Source organism: Tasmannia lanceolata, unplaced genomic scaffold (assembly GCF_043159265.1).
Source record: "Tasmannia lanceolata isolate RefF3 unplaced genomic scaffold, GAP_Taslan_0.1 ptg000008l, whole genome shotgun sequence".
NCBI classification, from domain to species: domain Eukaryota; kingdom Viridiplantae; phylum Streptophyta; class Magnoliopsida; order Canellales; family Winteraceae; genus Tasmannia; species Tasmannia lanceolata.
The window spans coordinates 63,236,489-63,247,478 of record NW_027518685.1 but is presented as its reverse complement, the minus strand read 5'-3'; the positions used below and the strand labels follow the sequence as shown (position 1 = coordinate 63,247,478).

Here is a 10,990-nt window from a genome sequence, read left to right as displayed (position 1 = left end):
TGGAGACAAGCTTTCTCTCATTAGAAAATCACCCTCATAGGAGACTACCTCTAGTCTCACAAGTTGCACCCCTGCTAGTTGAAGACCAACATGGTCTGGTAGTTGCCCATACCTTTTTTATCGTTGCAAAGGCAATGATAAGGTTACTTGGAGCCCCTCTCAGAGTTTAGGAGACTTGCCTACTCTCGATGGCACCCTTATTTATCCTCTGTTCTATAGAAGACAGGCCATGTCTCGTAAGCATCAGCTGTCATTTTTCTCTTAAGAGACTAGCCTAGTCTCACTAGCATCTTTCTCCCCTTTTATAGAGCTACTAGTTTCGAGTCTGTCCTTAGCTAGAGTTAGCTAGATAGTCATTTTTTAGCATAGGAGTCAGTCCTTCAGTTTCAGGAGTCTGTCCTATCATCATAGGGGTTAGGATTTTGTCGAACCTCTCATCAAGTCATGTGATTTTATCCACTCCTACAAGGTATAGGATGTTGTCCAATCCTTGCAGAGTCGAGTTTCTGTCTACCCCCGCAAAGCATAGGATTTTGTCCAACCTTTGCGGGATATCAGGAGTCGTCCTACCCTTATGATGATAGGATTCTGTCCTCTTGAGTCAAAAACATCTAAAAAGCATAAAAATATTTTAAAAAGTCTTGAGTCATTAGGAGTGTAGTTAGGAAAATCTGTTCCGAACTACGTTGGCTTGATCCCTTTCCATAGGGTACGTAGTGCAGCTTGGGATCCATATTCCAAGTCCAGCCAAACCTTTAAAAATAAACATTTCAAACCTTCAAAAAATACAAAAATTCTTCAAAACCTTTTCGAAAAGATCTTCCCCTAGAGTTGGGAGTCTGTCTTAGATATTTGGGGTGTCTTAGAGTTAGGAATCTGTCCTGGTTATGTAGATGCTTTGTGTGTCTTGTCGTGTGAGTGTCCCTAGAGTTAGGAGGCCTCGAGTCGTGGTCAGTTAGACACTTAGTCGAGCCGATGGCTAGACTAGGAAGCACTTAGTTAACCTATGGTTTTCCTTAGAACACACAGCCAAGTTACACATTGGATATAGGAACCACCTGCATTAGCTTAAGGCTAACCAACTTGCATTAGTTAGGGCATATAGGGAGTCCTAAAAATTACAATTCACTTGAACTTAAGCAATAGCACAAGAAGCTTTAAAAACTAGTCAGGTCTAGTTGATCGAGTCTAAGATAGGGGTCTTAGATGGTTAGGCATCGTAGTTTAAAATAGGTCACCGAACTACGTCGACTCTGATTCTTCCCGAGGCCGAGATACGTAGAGCAGCCGGGATAGATGGCCATCCTGATCCGAGTCAAGTATCACATTAGAGTCTAGGATTTGTTGTGTCGAGTCGTGTGTGGAGTTGAGTTGTGTTGTGTTGTGTGTTTTGTTGTGTTTTCTTACTTTCATGTACAGACCTTATATCTTTAGCTGTAGCATGCATGTGTTTGCCCATTAGAACTTAGACACCAATTAGGCATGGCACTCATAACCTAGCTATTCTTAGGTGACATTTCTTTCATTTCTTTTGCGTGTGCTTATTATTCATCTCCGAGATATGCATCATTAGATAGACATCTTCTCGGAGATATTTGTTCCCATTTCACATGACTTTCGCCCAAAACTCTTCAAAATCAATAAATAAATGGCATAGGAGGCCAAGTGCTTGCACTTGGGCGGGTTAGGTGCTCTTCGGACCTTCCAAATTTGTAACCATGCACGAACATTCTTTTATATCTATGGTTATCCATTGCAACAGAGCATAGTATGGGATCCAGGGCCTACTTCCTTGGATGGCGACTCTTCTTTGTTTAAGGTACGTCTCGAATCCGGGCTAGTCCTCGAATCGAGAGGTATCTCACCTTTCATCGCCACTCATGCTGTGAGAGGCAACCTTTTTTAGTGTTCCTTGGTAGAACTCTCCTTCACGTGGTTGATCTAGAGACTCTCGGGGGCTCGTCCCCCGCCTCTCTCGGATCGGAGTCCACACCTACCCGCGGACATAGAAATGCCGCTTGACCCATTGTACATAACCTGGCCTAACAATAGGCCTGACGAAGGATCATTCCTCTGGTGCCCCTAGTAAGGTATTAAATTCCTCATAGGTGGCACAGATTTCTTCTAATCCGAATCGAAAGACATGGTTGTCTTTGTCCCAACACTGAGCAGCTGCTCTAAGGAGAGTCCAATCAATCTGAATGGAGGAATGCAAGTGAAAGAACTACTCGAAAGGATTGGTGAACCATCGGCTAAAGTCGAAACTTTCGACGGAGTAGAAGTTGTGGATCCAATCATTCAATTCTTCCTGGTGGTCCATGATCTATCTACACGGAAGACAGAGGACAAAAACACGTTAAAACACTCTGTAAAACATTTGTTTTTGTATTTTTGTTATTTTCTTTTTTTGTAATTTTTACAAATTTTGGACGGATCCTGGACGAGGGGTTGAGAGCAAAGTCTACTCCTGCGGTCTGAGGATTGGGAGAACACCCCTAAAAAGATTAGAGTTGAGGTAAAGACCTACCCTAATTTGAGACTAAAATTGGACGACAGTCCGACACTTTGGATGACGAAGGTTTGATTGGGGTATATCTTCTAGCGAGAAGATATATTCATTTGACCTGACGCTTTGAACATGAAAAATGGTCGAGATAGGATTGTCTTCAAAAGTTAAGACAACATGACCTGAGTTTGACTCTTGACTTATGAGCAAGACATTGGTCAGAAAAGGGACATTTTCTCAGAAGAAGATGAAGACAATTTGATCAGAGTTCTGCCACTGTCTTAACCATAGCGGGTAGTCCGGATGAGTCTAACCTTTCAGAAAGACTAACTTGAATTGAGCAGAGCTCGGGTACTGTGACCATAACAATGGTCAGAACAAGATCATCTTCGTACGAGAAGAAGAGTCAATTTGGGCAGAGCTCCGCCGCTCTTGACCATGACAGAGGTCGGGATGAGTCTAGCCTTTCGGAGAGACTAACTTGGATTGAGCAGAGCTCGGGTACTACGACCATAATGATGGTTATGACAAGATCGTCTTCGTACAAGAAGACAAGTTAATTTGAGCAGAGCTCCGCCGCTCTTGACCATGACAGAGGTCGAGAAGGTCTATCTCTGTGTGAGAAAGATAACTTCAAAAGGGATTTGACCAGGGTGGTCGGGATGAGTCTAATCTTTCGAAAAGACTAACTTGAAATTTGAGCAAAGCTCGGGTACTGTGACCATAACAATGGTCATGACTAGATTATCTTCGTAAAAAAGGATGAGTTAATTCGGGCAGAGCTCCACCGCTTTTGACCATAATAGGGGTCGGGAAGGTCTATCTCTGTGTAAGAAAGACAACTTCAAAGGGGATTTGACTGGAGTGGTCAGGATGAGTCTAACCTTTCAGAAAGACTAACTTAAAACTTGAGCAGAGCTCCACCGTCTTGACTAAAATGATAGTCAGGGCGGATCGAGATATGAAAAGCAGTAGAGCCTGACGCGGCTGAGACCAAGACGGTCTGGATTAGAGGATGATTGAGGGATTGCAATAGCCTTTTGAAAGATGGGACCAAAATGAGGGTCTTTTGGTTAAGCGCATTGACCATAAGATGAACATCCTTCCAGGGTACAATGGTTGCTTATCCAAAGAATGTGATGATGAAATGCAAGTGTGACAACCAAAGAGGGGGGTGAATTAGACAATTAGAAATTTTAGGCTTAATTACGGGAAGATTAAAAGTTAATCCACTAATTAAGCACTAATTAATCTAACTCTTGTTCAAATAGATATATTAATGAAAGCTAGGGTTTAGACATTCTAATCATGCACATTTACTAACCCTTGTTCAAATAGACATTATATTGCAACTAGGGTTTATATATTTCAATCAAGTGCATTTACTAACCCTTGTTCAATCAAAAGCATAAATATAAGTTAGGGTTAGAGTTTACCAATCACCATACGTGCAAAGCAAGAAGGAGAAGAAGAGTAATCCACAAAAGACACGAGATTTTTATAGTGGTTCGGTCTATCACAAGACCTACTCCACTCTTCCAAGTTTTCCTCCTTGGATCCTCCACTAAAGATGGGATTCTTGAATGGCGAATCACCAAGCCGTACACAACACCTTCTCCAACTCCAAAGGGCACACACCCTTTCTGCACGAAGCCTTACGAGGGACACTCCCTCTTACATGATTTACCTTTGTTAACGGGCCGAATCAGAGACCCTCAAGAACAAATGAAGGAAATAAAAATAGTACTCTCTCTTGCCTCTTGATAGGCGGATTACACAGTTGTAAGCTCACAATCACTCCAAAGAAATAAGCAAATAAAAGCCCAATGGAGTTTTGCCTTTGATTTTGATTTTCAAAGATGAAGCTCTTTTGATCCCATTTCCAAAGAAATAAGGAAATAAAATCCCATTTCTCTTTTGATTTTCAAAGATGAAGCTCAAAGAGAAATGGGATTTTATCTTTCTCAAATATTCAAAAGCTTGTTTAGATAGGTTTAGATGATGTATATATAGTGTATTTGAAAATATGACCGTTTGGAGGTAAAACTATAAATAACAGGGTTGAAAAAGTCAATCGACGAAAGCCCCAATGGCTAGTTTGCCCGACCGTCGCGGTCGACCGGTCCACAGCTGTCGCCCGCCCCTATCGGGGGCCTTTTTTATTTTCAAATTTCTTACCGTCGCAGTCGACGGGACCATGGCGGTCATCCGGCGAGGTCAACCTGTTTCCTCAAAAACTCGGCTCAAAACCTATCTTGGTCGATTGACCCACGGTGGTCTCCCACCCAAACTAATGACGGATTTTTCTGGCGTTCCAGGGACACCTCCGCGGTCGCCCGGCCCAACCCGGTCGACCGGCCTGATAAAATTCAGCAAGTGCTGAATTTCCAGCTACCTTGTCGCGGTCGCCCAGGAGACCTCTGGTCGACCGGCCCTGATAAAAATTCTATTTTTACTTTAAAGCTCAGGGGATTTTGGGCCATGGTCTTTGGGGTGGAGATTTGTTGAGTTTGGTGTCTTGAATTAAAACCCGTTTAGGGTCAGAAATATTGTGTACGACCCGGATTAGGCCCGTTTATTCGGCAATGTGTGGGCTTTGCCCACCATTGCCTGGTGTATGGGGGCGAAGCCTTCGGCCGCTTGGCCCGGCCCGTTTTATGTGTTTTTCGGCCCGACAAGACTAACTTATAGCCCGTTTTATATAAAGGGGGTTTTAGGGCTTATTTGGTAGAGCAAGTCTTGTAAAGAGGGTGTAGAGCTAAAAAGAAAGAGGAAAAAGGGTGTAAATACCCAAAAATACCCCGCTTTAAATTTTTGTCCCCCTCTTTTAAAGAGGGGCGTTTTTGTCTGTTTGTGTTTGACCCTGATTAGGGCTTCCTAAGAAAGCCTATAAATATATCGTTTCGTGGCTAAACAGACCCTAAACGTTTTGTTCAGCCCTAGAGAAAGAAATCAGATAAAGAGAACGAGAAGAGCAAGGAGATCGCAATCTCAGAGCCTTCGACCGTGAATCCAGGTAAGAACTTTGAGTATTCTTTGTTTAATACAAACTAAAAACAAGATTGATGGATTTTGATAAAGTTTAAATCAATTAGATTTTGGTGTATGATTGATCTAACGGATGAATTCATTGATCCCTAAGAGAACTTTGATTTTAGAAATATGGTTACGGTTCAAATCAATACATAAAAAGATTCGATTAATTTTTTATAATTAGATCAGAGAATTTCCGAGTGTGAAATTAGATTTAGATGGATTCCTCTCGTCGATATGAGTCCAACGAATCCAATCACGCACGAATCGGATGTCAAACGAATGAGTTATGGCCGTTTTAGTATAAAAAAACGGTGAAAAATCGTGTTTCGGGCAAAAACTTGGTACGCACATGGGGCGGACGTCCGTCTGTACCTAGTTGGGTAAACCGAGAGATTCATGGACGTCCGGCGCGACAATTTTCCCCCCGGGAGTTCAAACTTCAAAAATTCGTAACTTATTCGTTTCTTATCCGTTTTCGACGCTCTTGTACCCTACGGACATGCTGGAAACAAGTGATTTCTGTTAAAAATAGTTTCAAAAAGTTTTAGAGACTTTTAAATAATGAAAATTTTAAAAATACTAAAAGAAACCTAGGACGGTTTACCGATTCGTTTCCGAAGGGACACCAAAGGGTGTCTTATGTCAGTATGATGACATATATGTCCGATATGAGAGAAATTAATAATAAAACTCATGGAGAATATTCATATTCTTAATTGCAGGTAACTAAGGTCATTAAGAAAAAGGAAAAGTTTCCGTCATTGAGGTACGTAATAACGTACTACTTTGGGTATTTCATAAACCCTTTTTACTTGAAATTAGTATTGACTTTGGAACCTATGATTGATATCGTAACTTCTGAATTAGCTTTGAGTCTAGCATGCCATTTGTTTCACCTAGTGCTACTTTAGAACCTTTAAAACAACTGTATGAATATCTGTCAGGACTTTAGACCTTTGAAACCATCGTTTTGAATTTTGAATCTTTAAAAATATTTGAATATTTAGGAGTATCTGAACCCTGAACCTTTGAAGTAACTGTTCTGAACTCTGAACCTTTAGAATAACTGTTCTGAATTCTGAACCTTTGAAATAACTGTTTTGAACTCTGAACCTTTGAAACAATTGGTTTGAACTTTGAATCTTTGGAACTATTTGAATATGGATCTCTGAACCTATTCTGAACTTTGAACTATTGAGAACCATCAGTTTGAACTTTGAACAATTTAGAACTTTTTGAATATGAACCTTGGACACCTTCTGAACACTTATGTGGAGGCTTGGATTGTTTCTGGACCCTGCCATATGGGGGTAAAACAATTGGCAACTCTGGACCCACCGTGGAGGTAGTACACTGGAACTTCTGGCCCATCAGTGGGATAAAATGCTGGCCCTGTCGACTTGTATCTGAACTTGAGGAACTAGTTCCGAATACCGTGGACTGTCGGTGTATAAGCAATAACATGTCTTCTGAACCATGCCTATGACTCTGAAGTGTATTTTGAATTCTGAAAAACCTTTAACTTTAATCAGAACTTAGATATTGAATTGCTTTATTGCACTTTATTTTCAGAACCATATATGACACGCATTTGTAACTACTTTATGCCTATTGATTCAGTTAAGACCTCAGTATTCAGTTTTGATTCTGACCATCTGACCATATTAAACCTTGGCATGCTTAGACTGTACTTAGAGTAGTACTTTATTATGTACTGAGCTTTTCAGGTGACTGTGGTTATATAACATTTTTTTGAGGTCTTGGCCCTCGTGAAGGTAACGAGGAACAGGACACCTAGCTTTGGAGTGGACTTTGGCTTGGAAATTTAGCTTAGTTGTTTTTTATTCATTAGGAAGTGAGTACTTTGAATAAGATGTAAAAACCGTATTATTTATTTTCGTTTTGACTCAGGGGAGAGCTGAGATTTGATTTGACTGTAATGGGTCCGCAATTTATCGAGACTTTAATATTTTAATATGGAATACCAGGTTAATTCTGTTATTTGCTTTATAGACTTGTACATTTGTGGGACTTGTCTTGCAGGTGTACGGTGTTGTCATGTCCTACACCCAGGGTGGGGTTTGGGGCGTGACAAAAAAGTGGTACAGAGCCTAGGCTTTAGGTCCTAAGTAGAATCATTTGAACAAAGGAGTTTAATTGTGAGAATTGGAGATTTAGGTAAGGAGCATTTAGGAAGCGCTTGATACGTTTATGTATTTCGGAGACGCCTGACAACACATAAATCAGTCGCGCGATCAGGGCCCAATTTTAAATTCAAATGCACCTAGGGACGCTTGGGAAGCATGCGAGTTTGTAATTGAGTAAGAATCATGAGAAATATATGATGGATAGATATTGGCTCCAAATGGGAATTATTTGTATTACTATATGTATGTAACTATGTTGCAAACAGTATTCTAATTTAGTGTTCTATTGGGTTTAGGAATATGGCTAACAGAATTTGTAAGATGTGCCCGATTAGAATTGGGAACAGAGAAATGCTAGCAGATCTTATTTTGCTTGAGTTGTCTGACTTCGATGTGATTTTGGGAATGGACTCGTTGTCATCCCATTATGCTTTAGTAGATTGTAATAAGAAAGTAGTAAATTTTGAAATCCCTGGAGAAGAGAAGTTTTGTTTTGAAGGGAGTGGAGCTCGCTCAACTCCTATAGTTTTGTCTACTATGCAAGCTTGTCGACTTCTTAGACAAGGTTGCGAAGCTTTCTTGGCCTCAGTAGTTGAGGTTAATGATAATGTTAAGAAGATTGAGAATATCCCTGTAGTTAGGGAGTTTGCAGATGTGTTTCTTAGAGACCTTCTAGGTCTACCTCCGAATAGAGAAGTTGAACTTACTGTTGATCTAGCTCCTGCAACGGTGTCTATTTCCAAAGCCCCGTATCATATGGCACTTTTGAAAATGAAAGAATTGAAAAGTCAGTTGAAGACTGATAGGAGGGTTTTGTGCGACCCAGTGTTTCACCCAGGAGAGCACCAGTTTTATTCGTTAAGAAGAAAGATGGAAGTATGAGATTATGCATAGATTACAAAGAATTGAACAAGATTACCATAAAGAACAAATATCCGCTTCCACGGTGTAGACACCCCATTTTGACAGGGCCCTAAACCCGCATATTCGAATAAAATCCCGAGGTCAGGCGGAAAATGAATGAAATTAATCCGAGCAAAAGAGAATGTGGGGCCCGTTTGTGTGGGACCCGCTGGTGTGGGACCCGCTGGTGTGGGGCCCGCTGTGTGGGACCCGCCTGTGTGGGACCCGCCTGTGTGGGACCCGCTTGCGTGGGGCCGCTTGTGTGGGGCCCGCTGTTGTGGGACCCGCTTATGTGGTCAAAGAGAGAATAAGGACAGTCATCATTTTCTTTGTTTTTAAAGTGAGCGTAATGAGTGGTTTTGGTTTTCGTATGGCATCCAATGCCATTTGAAAATTGTTTTTTATTTTTTTTATTTATTTTTTTGCAAAAATTTAAGGGAATTGGGGGGGACAAGAGGGGGACAAAAAACTCTCATTTTCTCCCCTCATGATGACTGATGATGGGTCTTCTGATCTCTCTCTCGCGAAGAAAAACCAGAGGAGGAGAATAGAAGGAAAGCCAGAGGAAAAAACCAAAAAAGAAAAAGAAAAAAAAAAGGGAGAGAAGGAAAAGAACAGCCGCTATCTACCCAAGCCCATCTCCTCATCGTCGCCTTCGTCCTCCGGCTAGCCATTTCCGACCGACCGCCAGTCCATCCACCACCTCCCTCATCTTTTCTTCTACCATACGATTTTCCCACCTCCATCTTCTCCGGTAGATTCTGCCGGAATCCGGCAACATTACCTCAGCCAACCTCCACCATTGAAGCCGATCTCCCCTACTAGCCACCTCTGCAAATCCAACCCCAATCTCATCTTCCAATCACCTCACATCTCCACTTTCTTCTTCTTCCACCACACCATCAAACCCATTGAAACCCACTAACTACCGAACCCAACTCCGGCCGGCCACCATAAACCCATTTCGGCTTCATCTCCGATCCCCATCCACCTACCAAACCCCATTTCTGTCCAAAACCACTTCAAACCCTTACCCAAAACCCATTTCACCCTTAAACAGAGAGAGAGAAAGAGAGAGAGAGAGAGAAGCAGAGAACAGAGATTCGCCCCCATCTCCACCGACTCCGGCGACTTTGCCGGAATCCAACCCAGCGGCCATCCTCTCCTCCCTCATCTCCACCGGCCATCGTCACCATCGGTCATCCTCTGCCATTTCCCCAAGCCCATTTCAAAAACCCAAACCATTTTCCCAGCAACCCAACCACCCAAACCCACCCCAGATATCCTTCCTTTTTCCGGAATCCGGCCCCATCTCCGGCCAGCACAAACATCTCCGGCCGGCCACCTCCACCTTCCCCTTTATTTTCGCCCTAGCCACCATCCACCACCTCTGCCATTTTCCTTCTCTTCACTCCTAACAGCCCAAAACCCATTTTTGATACCAAACCCTTTTTTTTAAAAAAAAAAAAAAAACCCAAAAACCCATCCACCGCCACCTCCATTTACGCCGATCACCACCACTAGCCACCACCCTTTTCTTCAAAACCCATCATCTGTAACTCCCGAGCGCCGGCCTCCTTCTCCGGCAACCTCGCCGGAATCCGGCAAGCTCACCCTCACTCCGGCCAGCCCACCCTCTCTCTCTCCAGCCGCCCCTCCCCCTTGGCCTCCATCTGCCATTTTCCAAACAAAAACAAAAAAAAATCACAGACACAGACACAGAGAGAAGAAGAGAGAGAAAGAGAGGGAGAGAAGAGGGGTTGTCGTTTTTTTTATATATATAAAAAATAAAAATAAAAAAATAAAATATGATAAAAAAAAGAGCATTTTCCGAAAGGGGAGCTCGAGCTCCGCTTTCCGGACACTCCGACTCCGACCAACCCCGTTTCATCCACCGAGGCCCCATCTCCCCATTTCGTTGTCCGCCATCTGCTCTTCGCTTAGGTAACTCAAATATCTCATCCATTTATTTACTTTTATGTTTATTTATTTATTTATTTTTATTCTTTTTGTCTTTCTAATGTTGCATTGCATATGTGATTGTTCGAAGTCGATTCTTGTTTTATTTAGCTTGGTTATTTTGGTGAACTGTAAATACGATTGTGATGGGTTTAATGCTGTTTCATTTATTGTTTCAAATTTTGTGAAGCCTGATTCATTATCTCCTTGCGTAAGTTCACTTCCCTCATCATTGGAGTCGATACTCATTCCAAGCCCTCATTTGGTCTCCGTCTTAGGATTTATCTAAACCCCCTCCCTTCCTGCCTTAGAGTTTTCGCAGGTTAAGGGATTTCTTCCTCTTTAGAGTCAGTCCTAGAGAGTTTAGGAGTTAGTTTTACCATCCTAGGGTTTAGGTGTCTGTCCTACCCCTGTAGAGTTTAGGATTCTGTCCTATCCC

The 10,990-nt window shown here is 42.1% G+C and overlaps 1 protein-coding gene across 1 annotated transcript; it reads left to right on the top strand.

Annotated features, from left to right (window-relative positions):
• Positions 1 to 7,989: 7,989 nt before the first annotated feature.
• Positions 7,990 to 8,571, top strand: LOC143883141 (uncharacterized). Its single transcript, XM_077386497.1, has one exon. It carries the CDS (start codon positions 7,990 to 7,992, stop codon positions 8,569 to 8,571), a length of 582 nt encoding a protein of 193 aa, XP_077242612.1.
• Positions 8,572 to 10,990: the final 2,419 nt, after the last annotated feature.